Source organism: Theropithecus gelada, chromosome 15, assembly GCF_003255815.1.
Source record: "Theropithecus gelada isolate Dixy chromosome 15, Tgel_1.0, whole genome shotgun sequence".
NCBI classification, from domain to species: Eukaryota; Metazoa; Chordata; class Mammalia; order Primates; family Cercopithecidae; genus Theropithecus; species Theropithecus gelada.
Window position 1 is genome coordinate 7,102,932 of NC_037683.1, and position 19,137 is coordinate 7,122,068.

A 19,137-nucleotide genomic window follows, 5' to 3' on the forward strand; every position below is an offset into this window, starting at 1 on the left:
CTTATAAAATGGAGAAGTAGCTTAGTCATAGCCCCAGAAAGACATCACAGACTGAAGACTTTTCTAGTAGCAGAAGTACGTGTGAACGAGAAAAGGGTGACCCTTCTGCTTCCGGTTCATGCTTCTTGTCGGCAGTATTGCGAGGGAAAAACAACAGTGATCTAATGGGCCCTGACAAGAGATGGCCAGAAGCGAGCAGTTGGGAAGAAAACTCTTTGGTGAGTCTCACTCTGAATGTATATTGTGCCTTGGGATATTAGCTGGTTAATTTGGATGACATATTAGTCACGATAAGCAAGACATTTACAAGCTAAGCATCTAGAATGTGAAGACAAAACTAAAATTTTGCCAGGTACCGTGGCATGTGTCTGTACTTCCAGCTACTCTGGTGGCTGAGGTGGGAGGATCACTTGAACCCAGGAGTTCAAGTCCAGCCTAGGCAACCTGGTGAGACCCTGTATCAAAAAAAAAGAAAAAGAAAAAGAAAAAGAAACCCACAACCTGTTTAAAATTTAAATTATATCTGAAGTCACGCAGTACTCACATGAGTAATTTTACAGCATCAGGTGTATGTGCTCTGTAAAGGGTTTCATCTCAGCCCTCTTTTTGGGGCTCTTCTGTCTCCTGAATTCTCCATTTGGGAACTGGCAGTCTAGTCTCGTGACACTAAGCCGGCTAGTTAAACAGTGGTCCTTCTCAAACGCATGTTTCCAGCCCCTCTGTAGGACATTAGGCACCTGAACCAGAGCTCTGGTTCTTCCCTTCACTCTCTGCTTGGTGACTGCTCTCGGGTTCCCCCATCACAGTAAATAATGCCATTTTTGACCCAGTTGTTCAGGCTCAAATCTTGGTTTAGATGAGAAAACAATGAGAGTGTCCTTGCCTCCTCTCTCCCGGTGCAAATCCAGTCCCTCAGTAAGCCCCCGCGATTTACTCCGATAAATCCTGACCCTCTTAGCACCTCCTCTGCTGACCCCTTACTCCAGGCCAATGCCGTTTCTCCCTGGACTGCCCCATGCCTTCCTAACCGGCTTCTTGGTTTCTACTCCCGACTCAGAGCCATTCATTCTGCATTCCACAGCCAGAGTGTGAACTGGATCACATGGATCCTGTTTATGATTTCCCGGGACTTCCCCACACATGTGAAGAGATCCAAGGTCCTCGACGTGGCCTGAGCGTGCCGTGGACTCTGGCCCTTGACTCACTCCCCGACACCCCTCTCCCCGTCGCTGTGTCCCAGCCACGCTGGCTTTTGTGCTCTTCCTCCAGGTGTTCCTTTCTCTCAGAGCCTTGGCACTTGCCGTTCTCTTACTGGAATGTTCCTTCCCCAAATATTGTAGGGCACCTGCTGAGAAGCCACGGACAAGAGCTGTGATTTAAAGGCTGCTGGCGCCACCATTTTCTGATCATATGACCTTGGGAAAATTTGCTCACCCACTTCCTTTTAAAAATCAATTTCTCATTGATAAGATGGATCCTGCGGTAGGGTTGTGGTGAGTTCCTGCTGGGGAGTACTGGATCGGAAGCACTGGGGAGATATGAGTTCCTCTTCCTGCGTCCTTTGCTCCCTAGCTCCCTCACATCTTTGTTCAGATGCCACCCAGAGAGGATAGCCCTAACCACTGGGCCCACAATAGCAGACAGGGCGCCCATCACTTTCTGTCCCTCCCTTACCCCTGCTTTTTCCCCCCCTTTAAATGTAGCTTTTTTTTGAGACAGTCTCACTCTGTTGCCCAGGCTGGAGTACAGTGGTGCAGTCTTGGCTCACTGCAACCTCCTGGGTTCAAGCGATTCTCCTGCCTCAGCCTCCCCAGTAGCTGGGATTACAAGCATGCACCAGCATGCCCGGCTAATATCTTGTGTTTTTAATAGAGATAGGGACTATGTTGCCAAGACTGGTCTTGAACTCCTGAGCTCAGGCAGTCTGCCCGCCTTGGCCTCCCAGAGTGCTAGGATTACAGGCGTGAGCCACCGCGCCTGGCCTATTTGCTGCTTTTTTATGATTTTTTCCCTATTTGGGAGGTAAGCTCCCTGTCAGCTACTGTTTCACCAAAGCCCAGAATGGTACCTGGCACGTAACTGACGCTCACTAATGTTTGTTGGATGGATAGTGAGTACCTATTGGGTATGGACTCCAGATCTCTTAAAGGAGACAGGGGTGCATTTTACAAGCTTGAGGAGCACAGCCAGAGTGCAGACTGTGACTGTGTTCACACTCGCACAGCTCAGTGCAGGGGGCCATCAGCAGTGAGTGGCTGGGTCAAGTTTATCTGGAGGCGGGGAGGTGTAAAGGGCAGAGGCCTTTGCAACTGCCAGAGCCTGGAGCCTGAGGTCAGCAAGCTGGCCGGGAGAGGGGCCGGAGTCTTCCCCAGCGCGGGCATTGCCTCTTCCGGTACTGCCATGGTCCAAGTGAAGCAGAGGCTGTGGGACTCTCAACACTGGTCTTTGAGAGTCCACTGGATGTTGGCTGTGAGGTGCTTTGACTCGCTGGAGAGGAGGGAGTCTACAGCGCAGGCAGGCAGGTGCAGGGCTGTGCCCAGTGTCCAGTCTTCATGTGAAGAAGTGGGAGATGAAGGTGGGAAAGGTAATTTGGGGCCAGACTCCAAAAGGCCTTGAATGCCAATCCATGTACTTAGGGCTTCTAATTTTAGTATTACAGGAAGCATCGAGGGGTTTTTATTTTTTATTTTATTTTTTTTGAAACAGGGTCTGCCTCTGTCACCCAGGCTGGAGTGCAGTGGCGCAATCTTGGCTCACTGCAACCTCTGCCTCCCAGGCTCAAGCCGTTCTCTCACCTCAGCCCCCCGGGTAGCTAGGACTACAAACACACGTACCACCAGGCTTAGCTAATTATGTTTTTCCTTTTTCTGTAGAGATGGGGTTTTGCCATGTTGCCTAGGCAGGTCTCAAACTCCCGGGCTCAAGTGATCTACTCACTTCTGCCTCCCAAAGTGCTGGGATTACAGGCGTGAGCCACAGTGCCTGGCCACATCAGGGATTTAAGAAGCATTCTCTGTACATATTTAGACTTTCCTCCCAGTCTTCTGCATTTCTCCCTTTCCCGTACTGAGGGCTACGTTTAGTTCCTGGCCAAGTCCTGACTTTGTAAAGAACAACAAGTAAAACAGCTTCTTCAGAACGCTGGATGCTGAGCCCTGATTGCCCTTCAGTGAACCAGCCTCATCCATGAAGGTCCTTGAAAAGCCAGAAGGTATCTCATTGGGGGATCCTTGAAATCTGAAGCAGGGGACAGATTCTGAGCCCCTGTATTTTGTAGATTAGGTTAGCGCAAGAAAGATGGGCTGGTGACTTGCAGTTCATTTCTGTATAGTGTCCTTCTAGGCCTGCCTGGATGGAGAAACAAAGCAGCCTCGTGTGGGGTCCAGCAGCAGTGGCGAGTGGGATGGGAGCCAGCGTATGTAGCTGTTGACACATCCCCTGTAGAAGTGGGGCGGTGGGCTAGCTGTGGGAGAGCACTGCACTGGGAGTTGGTGACTTAGGGCCTCTAGCCTCCTGTGAAAGGTCTTTTTTCTCTGGACCTCAGTTTCTCCATTTTATTGTAATGAGCTGGGCTAGCTCAGTAGTTCTTAACCTCTTTTTTTTTTTTTTTTTGAGACAGAGTCTCGCTCTGTCGCCAGGCTGGAGTGCAATGGCGTGATCTCGGCTCACTGCAACCTCCGCCTCCTGGGTTCAAGTGATTCTCCTGCCTCAGCCTCCCGAGTAGCTTGGGAGTACAGATGCTCACCACCATGCTTAGCTAATTTTTGTATTTTTGGTAGAGACGGGGTTTCACCATCTTGGCCAGGATGGTCTCTATCTCCTGACCTCGTGATCCGCCTGCCTCGGCCTCCCAGAGTGCTGGGATTGTAAGTAAAGGCGTGAGCCACCCTGCTGAGCCATTCTTTTTTTTTTTTTTTTTGAGACGGAGTCTCGCTCTATCGCCCAGGCTGGAGTGCAGTGGCACGATGGATGTCGGCTCACTGCAAACTCCACCTCCCGGGTTCACGCCATTCTCCTGGCTCAATTTTTTGTATTTTTAGTACAGACAGGGTTTCACCGTGTTAGCCAGGATGGTCTCGATCTCCTGATCTTGTGATCCGCCCGCCTTGGCCTCCCAAAGTGCTGCGATTACAGGCGTGAGCCACCGCGCCCGGCCGCTGAGCCATTCTTAACCTCTTAAAACTCCTTAAGACTTTGGTAAAAGCCATAGACCTCTCTTCCCAGAAAAGTGAACACATGTGGTTTGCCAACACCTTAGGAACCCCCAAAGCCCATGAGACAAAGCCTTGGATCTGTAAGACCCTGTCCCATCTGACCCCCAACCTTCCCCTGGGCACGTACCTCCAGCTACACAGGGCTTTCATACATGCTGCCCCTTTGCCTGGTCCAGCTCTGCTCATCCTTCAGGTCTCACCCTTCCCTGACTTCCAGATTAGATTAGGTCGCCCTGCTAGACATGCGCCCCCCGCCCTGAATTTGGCACTGATCACCGGGATAACTAAGTGATTCTTCGTGCGTGTTATCCGACCCTCCCTGGGCCCCGTGTTGGTATTTGTTGAGTAAATCTCTGAGGCTCCTCCAGCTATCACATTCTGAGACTGATCTATGGGTTTGCAGGTGTGTCATAAGAGAGTCCCTGAGCTTGTATTTCCTATGACATTCGACACGTGGTGGCCTTTGCTTTCGATGATTTCCTCCAGGCCTGGATAGGAAAGTTACTTCAAAGCAGTCTAGGCCAGACTCGGTGGCTCATGCCAATAATCCCAGCACTTTGGGAGGCTGAGGCTAGAGGATCACTTGAGGCCATGAGTTTGAGACCAGCCTGGCAACCAAGCAAGATGCTATCTCTACAAAAAATAACTTTAATAATTAGCCAGGCATGGTGGCAAGTGCGTATAGTCCCAGCTAATCAGGAGGCTGAAACAGGAGGATTGCTTGAGCCCAGCAGTTGGATGCTGCAGTGAGCTGTGATTGCACCACTGCATTCCAACCTGGATGACAGAGGGAGAGTCTGTCTCAAAAAAAAAAAAAAAAGAGGCAGAGTCTAAGAACCCAGAAGACAGAAGAGTGGCTCCCAGACTTTCTGCCTCAGTGCTCTGCTGGGCCTGACCTCCAGGCTGGTCATTGCCTTTGTTTATATTCTGGGCTGAGCTGGAACTCGCACTTGGAACATTCCCACAGTGCTTGACGCTTCCTCGTATTGTTGTATTTTTCTCCAGGAGGGAAGTGACCAACATCAGACTTTCCTCCCAGCAGACAAATTCCATACACAAAGCTTTGTGTCAGCTACCGGGTACCCGCCTGAGAGCCCAGCCTCTGTTTCTTTGGTTCTGGGTGGGTGAATGTGCACATTACAGGGATCCACGAGCCCTTCCCTTCTGAGCCATTTCTATCTTTAAAAAAAAAAAAAAAAAAATCTCCTTCAAGAAGTGAGCACCGCCTTGCAGGATCCTGACTCAGAGTTTGTCTGGAGCCAACAGCGTCTTGCGTGTAGGGACAGGCGCTCCTTAAAATGTTCCTACTTCAGTGGCCACAATATTACCCCTCCGGCTTATGTCATGTTCCACAATCAAAGTATCATTCCTCCTGAAGTCCAGCTACTCGGGAGGCTGAGGCAGGAGGATCACTTCTCGGAGTTCGAGGCCAGCTGGGCAATGTAGGGAGACCCTGTCTCTTAAAAAAAAAAATTATTCCTGAGGTACAGATGTTTGTAAGATAAATTTTATTTTTATTGTACTAAGATAATGAATTATTTACTAGAATATTGCAGTGGATCTTACTCTGATATGGGGGAGAAAATCCCTAGTGAGGGTAAATAATTTTTTTTCAATGTATTGTATCTAAAGCTTGGAGATTTATAGGTAATAATAATAAAAACAGTGACAGTAGCTATTCTCATTGAGTGTCTGCTGTGTACCCACAAATTTGAAACATCTTTATTTTAGTTTAGTTTTTTAGAGATGGGGTCTCGCTCTGTGGCCCAGACTGGAGTGCAGTGGTATGTTCACAAATCACTGCAGTCTTGACCTCTTGGGCTCAAATGATTCTCCTGTCTTAACCTCCCACCTCAGCCTCCCAATCTAAATTCTTATTTAACCTTTAAACTACCCATGAAGTAGATAACATAGTTGTACACGTGAACGTATGTGAAAATACAGGGTGTGGAGAGGTTTAGTTTCTATCCCAAAGTTGCTCAGCTAGGAAGTGCCCACAGAGATTCAAACCAGGCCAGCTGGCCTTCAAAGCCAGTTCCTTCACACTGTCCTCCTGCCTCCTCCTGTCATGAGGGAATGGGTGGCAGAGGTTTTCCTAGCCAAAGATAAAGATTTGGGGGTTGGATCTGGCCCTCCAACTAAATGCCTAGCCTTGATCCCTGCCCCTCTCTGAAGAATCTGTGAAATGGGGGAGGGGCTTGCTGGAGCAGATGATCTTGTGGATCTCCTTGGGTTTTACGGAGATTTGGGGCTTGGAGTAGTCATCCCTGAAGGAGTGACCTTGATAACACACGGCCAAGTCGGGTCTGATTGAAGGCAGTTCGTACCGTTACAGCGTTCTCGGCATATTTGTGCAAGGCATGGAAACTTGTCACAGTGGCTGTGCAGTCCGCCCTCTGCTTCCCATTTGTGAAGAATCAAAAAAGGTTTGTGTTGTCTCCCTGAAATGTGCCCTGGAGGTGGGTCGCTTGCCCATCTTGGATTGCAGGCATATTGATCTTTGGGGGTGGCTCTGTGTTTTTTTGTTTGTTTGCTTGCTCGCTGGCTTAGTCTGGGACACTGCAGAGGGGATGACTGTAAAAGACGCTTTCTGAGCTGGGGATTAGAGAGGAATTCTTAAGATTAGGTTATTCTGTTGCCGTTCCCCTCCCTCTCCCCCTGAGCAGTTCACATTGGACTTACCTTGGGGGAGCCATGATTGAGAAGTGGTTGGACCACAGGGTCCTCATTTCAAAGCTCTTCCCTCAGGGAAATGTCCAGTTCATTCTAAAGGTTCATCAGTAAATTAGTTGTTTGGAACCCAGGATGCGTTTTTTCATGGAAACAACATTACGAATGTGTTGGCCCCCAGCTAAGAAATGACGGAGCGCACACCTGAGCCCAGGTTCTGTGACTGTGACCCATTATTCTCTGTGTGCACAGAGGCCTCGAGGAGCTGCCGCAGACACGGCTCCTGACTTCAGGGGCTTTGCACTCCTGAGAGGGAAGCAACTCCAGGGCTGGGAGTGGCCTGAGCTAAGGAGTGGGGAAGTGGAGGAAACAGGCCCCAGCCACCCACACCCTCCGACTCTTGCTAGGAGAGGAGAGTTTATCTTATGGATTAGAAACTCTGATTAACGCATTCCAGGGGGAGAGGACAATCAGTGTGTGTATGTTGGGGATAATTCTCATTGGTTTATTCCGTCACCTCTCCACCTATTTATTCAACAGAGAGCTATTAAGCACCTACTGTGTGGCAGGTATTCTGCTGTGCAACTGGTTTCATTGGACCCCTCTAGCGTGATGGGGGTTCCCTGTGCTTTCTAACAGTTTGTGGCTGCAGTTTAATCTGGGGAGGAGCTTGCGGCTCTGTGAGGGAAACGGGGAGCCTCTGCACGCATGCTGTTTCCTGCCGCCTCATTGGAGAGGGTGCGACAGACACATACCGTTTGCTTTGCCAAGTTTGGAATCTCAGGCCGTGATTTTGCAAAAATGACCTCTGTATTGGTAGATCAAAATATGAGGCCTTAAGATTTTGTAGAGATTTGGATTTTGGTTTTGTCTGTTTTGCATAAATTGGAAAGATGATTTCCCCCTCCTTTAGAAAGGAAGGGCCTGGTATAACAGTGACCCACTGCGCCCAGAAACTAACAGGGCGTTAAGTGCCTCTTAAACTTAGTCTCTCTGGCTCTGTGGGTCTTTTATGGAATGTTGTCTCAAATTCTACTCCAGTTCTATACTTACTCCCATTTTTTACCATCCAACTCTGTAAAATAAATTTACTTTGGTGCTTTTGGCTAAATTGACCGAAGCCAGACATTGAAGGACTGGACGTGGTGCTCACGTCTGTAATCCCAGCACTTTGGGAGGCCGAGGTGGACGGATCACTTAAGGTCAGGAGTTTGAGACCAACCTGGCCAACATGACGAACCGCCATCTCGACTAAAAATTCAAAAATTAGCTGGGCATGGTGGTGCACACCTATAATCCAGCTATTCAGGAGCCTGAGGCAAGAGAATCACTTGAGCTCAGGAAGCAGAGGTTGCAGGGAGCTGAGATTGCGCCACTGCACTCCTGCCTGGGTTGCAGAGCAAGACTCTGTCTCAAAAAATAAATAAAATAAAATAAAATAAGTAGAGTGCAGTGGCTTACACCTGTAATCCCAGGACTATGGGAGGCTGAGGCAGGAGTTTTACTTGAGGCCAGGAGTTTGAGACCAGCCTGAGCAACATAGGGAGACCCTGTCTCTACAAAAAGTTTTAAAAATTAGCCAGGCAAGGTGGCATGTACCTGTAGTCCTAGCTTCTTGGGAGGCTGAGGCAGGAGGATTGCTTGGGTCCGGGAGGTTGAGGTTGCAGTGAGCCATGATTGCACCCCTACACTCCAGCCTGGGTGACACAGCAAGACCCTGTTCATGCCCTCCCCCCAAAACAAAGATAAATATTCACCAAGGACTTCCTGAGTGTCAGGCAGCATGCTAGGTACTTCACAAATGTTCTCTTGTATTTGATTCTTATTACAGCTGAGGAGGTGGGACTGCAATTATGCCCAGTTAACAGATAAGGAAACTGAGGCTACTGTGCTCAATTGGCAAAGCCAAGGGGCAGAGCTAGGATTTGCACCCAGGCTGGAGTGCAGTGACGTGATCTCGGCTTGCTGCAACCTCCCCCTTCCAGGTTCAAGTGATTCTCCTGCCTCAGCCTCCCAGGTCACTGGGATTACAGTTTTGTGCCACCACGCCCGGCTAATATTTGTATTGTTAGTAGAGACAGGGTTTCACCATGTTGGCCAGTCTGGTTTTGAACTCCTGGCCTCAAGTGATTTTCCTGCCTCTGCCTCCCAAGTCACTGGGATTACAGTTTTGTGCCACCACGCCCGGCTAATTTTTGTATTGTTAGTAGAGACAGGGTTTCACCATGTTGGCCAGCCTGATTTTGAACTCCTGGCCTCAAGTAATCCACCCACTTCAGCCTCCCAAAGTGCTGGGATTACAGGCGTGAGCCACCTCGCCCAGCTCAGAGCCTGCATTCTTACCCATATCATGCTGTGGGGATTCTTGAGGAGTTTTATAACCTCAAACTCTGGGACTAAAATAAATGAAATCTTTTCATCCACCTCGACATTGTCTTCCTTTTTACCAAGAATATATGATTGATTTCATTCCCTTCTTTTCTTTTTTTTTTTTTTTTTTTTTTTGAGACGGAGTCTCGCTCTGTCGCCCAGGCTGGAGTGCAGTGGCGCGATCTTGGCTCACTGCAAGCTCCACCTCCCGGGTTCACGCCATTCTCCCGCCTCAGCCTCCAAGTAGCTGGGACTACAGGCGCCCGCCACCACGCCCGGCTAGTTTTTTTGTATTTTTAGTAGAGACGGGGTTTCACCATGTTAGCCAGGATAGTCTCGATCTCCTGACCTCGTGATCCACCCGCCTCGGCCTCCCAAAGTGCTGGGATTACAGGCTTGAGCCACCGCGCCCGGCCTCATTCCCTTCTTTTCTTCCAGAAAACCCATTGTTCAGAATTTAGGTAGTGTAGCACTTTCTCCAGCAAAATTTTTCCCAAAGTGCAGTGGAAGTTTGGAACGTGAGGTTATAAATTCTTAGCTGTGTTTGTCCCCAAGGTGTTTTCTTCTTTGGAGACTGAGGTGTAGCAGTGTTTTTTGGTGTCTTGTTTTGTTTTGTGTTTCCCTTGGAAACACAGCATTAGTGAAATCAGCTTGTTCTCTCTGACAGTACTTGTTACGTGGTACACACTGGTCTGAGCGTGGGACTCTGAAATAGAAGGCGTGGCATAAGGGTCTATGTGAAAATGTTTCTCCTGGCATGCCCCAGAATGTTTCATTCATGACTTTCAGCTTTTTTGATCACCTGATTCCCCATTTCTTCTGCGGGGAAAAGTGGTATTAAAAGTATTTGGACATAAAATTCATCTTTCCAGCCACTGCTGTGCTGATGAGTAATAAAGCGTCAAAAGGATGCCGACGAAAGAGCTTCTTAATATAGACCATGCCTGAGACACACCGGTAGGGCGATAACAAGCCCTTTCTTCTTATTTCCTCCCTGGGGCCAAAGGGATTTTGAAAGGCAGAAGGCAAAGACTGTTCAGAATTACATTCCTCAAGCTTCCCTTGTGAGGCTGCCTGGGCTCTGCTGCTGGGTGGTTTGGGATGTCCAAGAGATGATCCCCTTTCAGCCAGTGACTCGGTCCTCAGTTGCTGTTCCAGAAAAACGCCGGGGCTGGGAAGGGCCCTGTGTCCTCTGGCTTTAAAATGGGCAATGCTATTGAAAAACAGAAGCCCTTGAAACGAAGTCATCTGTACCCCTGGAAACAAGGTAAGAAAGCCCTGGGCTTCCTTTCCAGGAAGAAGCAAGAAGGCAGTTTTCTCTGAGAGACTGGCCCAGCACCAGAGCTGAAGTGCCTGGGGAATCACTTTCCAGAGCAGAAAGCACTGGTAATCCAACATGGTTTCAAGAAAATTCACAATTCTTCTGAGGAATAAGATGATTCCTCTCTCAATATGAGGGCTTGGTTTGGCTGAGGGTTTAGGTTCAGCTTGAGATGTTTCATTCAGTGGAGTATGTGTCTGTTGAAAATTTTTACTTTTTTTGAGACGGAGCCTCGCTCTGTCACTCAGGCTGGAGTGCAGTGGCACGATCTCGGCTCACTGCAACTTCCGCCTCCCAGGTTCAAGCAATTCTCTGCCTCAGCCTCCTGAGTAGCTGGGATTACAGGCACCCGCCACTGCACCCGCCCGGCTAATTTTTGTATTTTTAGTAGAAATGGGGTTTCACCATCTTGGCCAGGCTGGTCTGGAACTCCTGACCTCATGACCCACCTGCCTCTGCCTCCCAGAGTGCTGGGATCCCAAGTGTGAGCCAACGCACGTGGCAGAAAATTTTTACTTTTTTAGAAACATTCTAAGTCAGCCAGGCGCAGGGGCTTACGCCTGTAATCCCGGCACTTTGGGAGGCTAAGGTGGGCAGATCACTTGAGGTCAGGAGTTCGAGTCCAGCCTGGCCAACATGGTGAAACCCCGCCTCTACTAATAATACAAAAATTAGCCAGGCGTGGTGGCAGGCACCTGTATTCCCAGCTACAGGCTGAGACAGGAGAATCGCTTGAACTCAGAATGTGGAGGTTGCAGTAGCTGAGATTGCACCTCTGCACTCCAGCCTGAGTAGCAGAGTGAAACTGTCTCAAAAAAAAAAAAAAAAGAAAGAGATATTCCAAGTCAAAGCTTTGATAGCTAGTAGTTTGAGGCTTTTGTGATATTTTTGGTTTAGAGAATGTTATTAACAGCTTTTAAATATATAGCACTTCCAAAAATTCCAAAGTACTTTCAAGGTACTTTCTGTAAAATCTTAACATTTATCCATCCCGGACACCCAGGAAGTGGGACAGCAGCCTCTCCTGACACCTGCTCTGTCTTTCTAGGGCTTGGGGTCATGTCAGCTTGAGAAGGGGGAAGTTGGCAGGGCCACAGAGCAGTGCAGTGGTACATTTGGAACTCAAGGACCTTTAATAGTGTCTCAGTGCAGGGCAGTCTTCTGACGCACTCAGTGGCCTTTTTTCATAGTTACTGACCCAGGAGGCCGGCCGGCTGGCAGGCATGCCAGAGATGACATATGCGAGAGTTCACCAGGTCTTGGTCTCTTCTTGCCAGAAGAAGTTGCGGTAGCATTTGATCAGTAGCAAGACAGTTTGTTCACAGCTGCATATATGGGTGTGTTTATGAAAAGAAAAAAAAATAACTGGAAGAAAATGCATGGAAATGTTAAGAGCAGTTGCTGTTTGTCAAATGATAGATCTTTTTCTCTTAAAAAGCAAGTAGGTGGGATGCTAATTTACTGTCAGGTTCCAGCCCTTCTGACTTTCCATGAGTCATTCTTTTGTCTAACATGTTACTTTGGAAAGGGTACTCCTTAGCAGTCCTTCATTGGATCCTGGTTTGAACAAAACAGCTATTAAAGACATTGGGGGACAGTTTGGGAAATTTGAATGTGAACTCCATGGTGGATTATAATGAGGAACTGTTGTTCATGTGATTATGTGTGATACGGTGCTGAGTCATGTAGGAGTATGTGCTTTTTTGAATAGTCATGCTGAAGTATTTAGGGGTGAAGAGTTATGCTGTCTATAATTTACTGTCTAAAATCATAATCACTCTGTGATTTTCCCTGTGTACACGTTAATAAATTTGTATGCCTTTTCTCCAATTAAAAACAATACTGTAATCCCAGCACTTTGGGAGGCCGAGGCAGGCGGATCACTTGAGCTCAGGAGTTCGAAACCAAGACCAGCCTGGGCAACATGGCAAAACCCCATCTCTACCAAAAATACAAAAAATTAACCAGGCATGGCGGTGCGCGCATGTAGTCCCAGCTACTCGGGAGGCTGAGATGGGAGGATTGCTTGAACCTAGGAGGCAGAGGTTGCAGTGAGTCGAGATTGCACCATTGCACTCCAGCCTGGGTGACAAAGCAAAACCCCCGTTTCAAAAAAAACAAGAATCCCAGGGCACCACCATGACCCTGATCTGCAGCCCACATTCAACGTGGTTGTGAAATCTTGGTGGATGAATGATGGCCCCAGGTTCCAGGGCAAGTAGCACTGTCTGTGTCTAGTTTAGGGACAGGCGAATGGGAATCCCGGGCATATCATTATGTGGATTTGCTACAGGCAGTTGGGACAGCCCAGACGGCCCCTGATTTCTGCCCCGGTGCCCCTGTGTTAGGTGCTCCGGAGAATAAGACTTTAACCAGAGCCAAAGATGATCATGATTAGGAAGGGCAGGCCCAGAGTGCATTCCAAAGGCAAATTTAAAGGAAACTTTTATCTGCCATTTAGATCGTTTACTTGTGTTTCCATGTCGTACACCTGGGGAGTTGAAAAGCCACAGGGGCAGAACACCAGTGTGAAAAACATGAATCTCACAGCCTCCACCTGCATTTTATGCTGGCTAGAGAAGCTTGTCTAGTGATTTGAGACAGTGTGGGACACATACCCGATGAGGGGACCACTATACTGTCCGACTTATGGTTCTGGTTTTTATTTTTTGATAGCTCTCAGGACCAACCCCACACATAAGAAAATGTTTTTTACAATAATGGATGCTCTTTGGGGTTGAGAAATCTGACTCATGTGTATTACCATAGTGAGTTCCAGCAGGCCCCAAACAGAAAAAAATAAGATGGGAAGTGGCACGAGGCAGTGGCTCAAGTGTGATCCTGAGAGTTCCAGCCAGAGTTCTGGCCCAGCCGGCTCTCCGACCTTGAACAGATGCATTTTCTAATGCCAAATGCCCTGGCTTTCTTGTCTGCAGTGGCCTGTTCCAAGTGACTGCATCTTATTGTGTTATTTAATTTACATCTGCGGGTTTTTTTTTTTTTTTTTAATTGATCTGTTTACCACTTGATTGTAAACCACCTGAGGGCAGGCAGTTGCAGGGTTCGTTGTTTTGTCCTCGGCACTTGCACGGTGCCTGGCACATGTGCCCTCTGTGAGTGCTGCCTGGCTGTAGTTTCGCTGCTGGTATAAAGAAAGGTAGGCGTATGCAGGGCATGGTGGTTCCTGGTGCACAGTGCACAGTGGACATGCAATAAATAGTAGTTACCAGTGCCGGCAGGTGTATTTGGGACTTGGAAGGTGGCAGGTGGTTATTTGGGACCTGGAAATGTTCGTTCTTAGCCTTTCATTGCCCAAAGTAGAAACGTTGGAGAATGAAAATAGGTACACCTTCCTCTATCCCACAGCAATTCTGAGTTTACAAACAGTAAATGTATTGATGATTGTTCAATTGCAAATATTGCTTCACAAAAGCCCCTCTTAAAGAGTCAACATTTAGTTGTTGATTCATACAGCTGGAGGAAACTTTGAAATTTAGAGCTAAATTGAACTTCTCTGAAATAGGCTTATAATCCTGCCCTCCCAGAGATAGGCAGGCACCCTGCCTGACTGGCTCCTTTCCTTCTTTCCTTTCCTTTTATTCCTTCCTTTCCTCTCTTTTTTTTTCTCTCTTTCGAAATAATTTGAAGAGTTGCTTACACTGTTCATTTTGGCTCTTGGGAGTACAGCACTGACAGAAGTTTCCTTGGGAATTAAAAATTGCAGCAGTAATTGCAAATTGAATTGTTATCTCCTTCAAAAATCCCAGCAGCTCCAGGCCATACCAGCCTGGTAAATGGAAATGTTAATGATTTGCATGTTTGTACACAGTGTGGGTGTGAGCGAATGAAATTAACACCCTTAGTAGAAGAGCTGAGTATAAAAAGCTTCAGCCCACAGGCCTTGGTGGATTGTGGGGTTTGCTGTGCTGGAAGCAGATTGGCAGGCCCAGGTGGGGCTGGGGGTGGCAGGGGGTGAGTTAAGGATTTGCCTCAGTTCTGAATGCGAGTGGTTGCTCTGCCATAGGGGCAAATTTAGAAATGTTTGCATTCCAGCCAGCAAAGGTGTTTAGACTCGCCTCTGCACACTAGATGGCAAAGTAGCATCTGGTGCAACTGGATGCCCGTGTGCCAGCTAATTAATATTGATCCGGAATGCACAAGGGCTGGGTGCTGCAATAACCCCCAGCTCAGTGCATTCTAGCTTATAAGTAAGGCAAGACAAATCACTTCACATTTCCAGGCCTGTTTCCTGATCTCTAAACGAGATTAATAATAATGCATACTTTGAAGGACTACTGTGAGCACTAATGAGATAATTCACATAAAGGGGTTATAGCCCTTAGCATACAGTGAGCATTTAATGAATAATAGTGATTCTTGTTATGCATTGCATAGTAGAGAGAACCTTGGATTTACCAGATCCATGGACATGGATTATCTGCCTGGCTTCATCCCAGTCCCATCCCCTGGTCTTGAAGGACCCCTTGCAGGCCATGCGTGCATGAGTGACCATCAGCATTGGTCACACTGCCTTTCAGATCTGCTAGCTCCTGGAGCATTCAGTACCTGCTTAGACAGCCTGGGTTTGGCTGAGCTGAGAGATCACAGGAGAGCTTTTTATGGTGTTGAATTTCTTTGAAAATTTCTTTAGAACTCTGGAGCCCGGGTGCCAGGGTGGAGTCTTTGTTCTCCCACTTTCTAATTGGCTGACCTTCAGCAAGTTACTTAATTTCTGGGCCTCAATTTCCTCATCTGCAAATAGTGCTCACTTCCTAGGGAGATGTAAGGATGAAGGAGTCTGTCCATGCAAAGTGCTTAGGATGGTGCCTGGCTTGCAGTCAGTATCCAGTCAGTGTTTATTGTTGTTATTACTTTTAGGTCACATACAGCGAAGTTACATTTGATTTTGGTTGAAATGATGTTACATTATTAAAGAAAAACATTGGAGCAAACGGACACAATGCAAACAAGAAAATGTATGTTGAGTGTCTAAGCCTAAAAGACATAAAAGACTGGGCATGATGGCTCACACCTATAATCCCCGCACTTTGGAAGGCTGAGGTGGGAGGATCGCTTGAGCTCAGGAGTTCAAGACCAGCCTGGACAACATAGTAAGACCCTGTCTGCAAAAAAATTTTAAAAATAAAATTAAATTAACTGGGCATGGTGGCACACATTCAGTGGCATGATCATGACTCACTACAGCCTCTGCCTCCTGGACTTAGGTGATCCTCCCTGCATGTCAGCCTGGGTGAGCTGAGACCCTGTCTTAAAATGAATGAATGACCTAAAACATAGTAAGGCGGCAAAAGTGTTAGTTGGTGCCATTATTCTTTTTCAGAGCGGCTGCACACGATGCATATTTTTCATAGAGTTGTCAACATGTGCAAATAATTTTGCTTTTTTTTCTTTTAATTTTATGCTTCTATGTGGTCTTAATATCTACTATGATTGTGACATTCCATCATGTTACTGTTCCATAACTTATGAAATCATTCACCCGCTGTTGAATATTGAAATTATTTCCACTTTTTACAGGTCAGGCAGCAGTAAGTAGCTTCATTAATATAGTTTTGTGATTCTGTTGGATCATGTCCTTAGGATAAGTTCCCAGTGTAAAGTTCCCAAGCCAGGAACATAGAAATAGCTTTAAGGATCTTGCCTTGTTGTTTTCCAAAAGTGATGCATTTTCATGAGTGATGTATAAATTTACCAGTTACTCACAAGCACATCAGCACTGAATATTATTTTGAAATCATTCCTCTTATAAAACGTAAACTACACTTACAAACGCCATTTTGATGAATTATCTGATGGCATGAGACTCAGAGAAAGGGTATGGGAAGTTCAAAAGCTATTATCAGTGTTAAGAATCCATTTCGTTGGAAAATTCTAATTTCCCACAGTCATTTGCTTAGGGCTTGACTCAATCTCATTCAAGTGCTGAGTTTCATAGAAAAGAGACATGAGGCCTTATTTAAGCATACCCAATTACCATCACAACTTTTTGTCTTCTGCCTCCCAGAGAGCAGTGATTATTAAATACTTAGTTTCTTCACATGAAAGAGACAGAGCGAGCCCAGAAGTGTTATTAACATTGTTAATGTAATGCTTACTGTTAGGCAGTGTGACTAATGACCCAACAATCCCTCTTCCCTGCTTCTGTAGAGGGCTAACCATTTCCCCAAGTGCATATGTATGACAAGAGCATCAATTTCGTTGTTAGGAAAATAGATACATTAAACAGCTTGCTGGGAGGGCGGTTTGAATCAACTAGTGCAGAGCGTCAGGGTGTTGGAGTGAATATAATGGACAAGGCCATTGGTTCATCAGTGAGCTTAGAAGCCGTATTGGGATGTAGTCATAAACTGGTTCGGGGTAGGAGAAAAAGGTAAACAAAAGATTATTTAACATGACTTTGGAGTCACAGACATCTTGAACTAGAAGAGAAGAGTAAAAATCTCAAATTATTCCCTAATTTTGCCAATGAAGAAATGGAGGCTTCTAGAAGTGAAGTAACTTATCTGAAGCCCTGCAGCTAATGTGTGGCTTTGTGTCTCCTAAGTTAGGATAGCAATGTAACAGTGATATAATAATGCATGTAATAATATAAAACCATACAACATACTGTATATGTTATGATTTTATATTTACATGTTACAGAATATTCAATACATTGTATATGCAATCCCTTATGTATTGTATCATATATAATATGTGATACAATAATATATGTAACAATGATACAATAATAACATATTGGGATACAGTGTTACAATAATGCCTGTGGCTTCCTCTTTGCCAGGTGTGGCACTGAAAGGTCTGTGTATATTAGGAGCTTCCATTTGGGAGCAGTTGATAGGTAACTAAAGTGTCCCAGAAATGGGCTTTTTCTTAAGTGAAAGATCTGATGTTGGAAATGGAAACCCTAAGTGTGACAGAATTTTTCTCATGAGAAGTATGGGTGTAGTTTTGGGTGTGGGTAAGAAAAGGGAAGGAAACTTCATTCTGTCATCAGATACCTCCAAATTTAGAACAATATCTATCGTAGCCATTGGCTTTCGGATATGCTTTACCCTGGGAACATGCGTAAAATACATTTCCGTGTTTGGCTATTTCTTTCCCAGCTGTGTAGAGGGTGTCACCATTATTTTAGATAATAGCCATGGCCAGTGGCCACTTTATCTCTAATCACTTTTCCAATCACTTTTTGCTGATTGCTTCTAAGGCATTTCATTTCAGATGTTACTTTTTGCTGAAATACCTGGGTGGCTGTTTCAGGGGCCTCATGGACTACCAAGGAGTTTGCCCCCAGGGGTTGGTGAACTTCTAAAAGCGCCAAGTCGTGAATATTTTACGCTTTGCAGGCCCAAGAAGCAAAATTAAGACTATTATACAGATACCCATAAAACCGTTTAAAGTGAAATCATTTAAAAATATGAAAACCATTCTTCACTTGCAGGCTACGAACAAGCAGCCTGCACAGACAGGTCCGGGTGAACTTGGGCTGTGGGCAGGAGTTTGTCAATCCCTGACCTGCAGTGTGGCTTTGGTTCGGGTGTTCTCTGCAGTCATTCTTACTCTGGAATCCAGAAGCAGGTCACTCATCAGTTTAAAAAGGTCAAAGAATCTTGTGATTTGGGGGCCAGAAGACGACTGAACCATGACCCCCCCAGCTGCCTCCTGTTTGACTGGGGTCGTTCAGCGAGCCTTCTGGCTTCCCCGGCACACACACATTCAGGTTTCCATCTATGCAAATGGAGACCTCTTTCTCCTTCTCACCACTGTAAGGAGAAATAGACAGTGGAAGTTTTGTAGAACCTCGTGATTAACTATAGAGGCTTTCAGCATTTTTCCTTTACCATTAAATGGGACACTGTACTAAAAAAAATTCCATTGTTTCTATGTTTGTTCATTTATTGATTGGATGTTCATTCATCCAACAAATGTTTATTGAACAGGTCCTATGTCACCACTGTTCCAGGCACGGGGGGTACCTAATGAGGAACATAAGACATCTCTGCCCTCTGGAGTTTTTAGTTGACATATGAACAAGTATAGTATGTAGGCTTTTGGATGACAGGTATCACATAGAGGAGCTAGGGGAGGGGACAGGATGCCGGGGGAAGAGGGTTGTTAGTTTTACGTGTGATGGAAAGGAAGAGTGATCAGAAATAAGGAGCAGAAGCCTATACGTTGCAGATGTCTGGGCAGGCGTGCTCCGGAAAAGGAAGAGGTGGCACAGAAGTCCTGAGCCGGGAGTGTGTGACTAGGACGGCGGCTGGAGACCCATGGCAGATGAGGCCAGGCCTTGAGATGACTGTAAGGACTTGGAAGGGAGAGCCAGTGGGATTTGCTGAGGGGTTGAGTACGGGGTGCAAGAGACAAAGAGGAGTCTAGGACAACCCCAGTGGTTTTGGCCTGAGCATCAGAAGGTTGACGTTCGAAGCAGGAGTGCTCCAGTGGCACAGATTGTGGGGGACGATTGGGGCTGTGTGGGTACAGAGTGAGTTTGAGGTGCCTGTCAGAGATCAAGGAGGTGGCCATTAGGCCATTAAAATC

General features: G+C 46.7%; 1 protein-coding gene across 2 annotated transcripts in view; it reads left to right on the plus strand.

The window, feature by feature from the left end:
- Window positions 1-19,137, plus strand: part of RAPGEF1 (Rap guanine nucleotide exchange factor 1) — a 159,176-nt gene that overhangs the window by 20,192 nt on the left and 119,847 nt on the right. The window contains exon 1 of one of the 2 annotated variants that reach the window (XM_025359106.1): window positions 10,458-10,521. The exons of the other annotated variant lie outside the window; for it this stretch is intronic. Within the exon in view, the coding sequence (XP_025214891.1) occupies window positions 10,458-10,521 (64 nt within the window). Of the gene's footprint in view, window positions 1-10,457; window positions 10,522-19,137 lie in introns of those variants that run through there. 2 annotated transcript variants of the gene reach the window in all.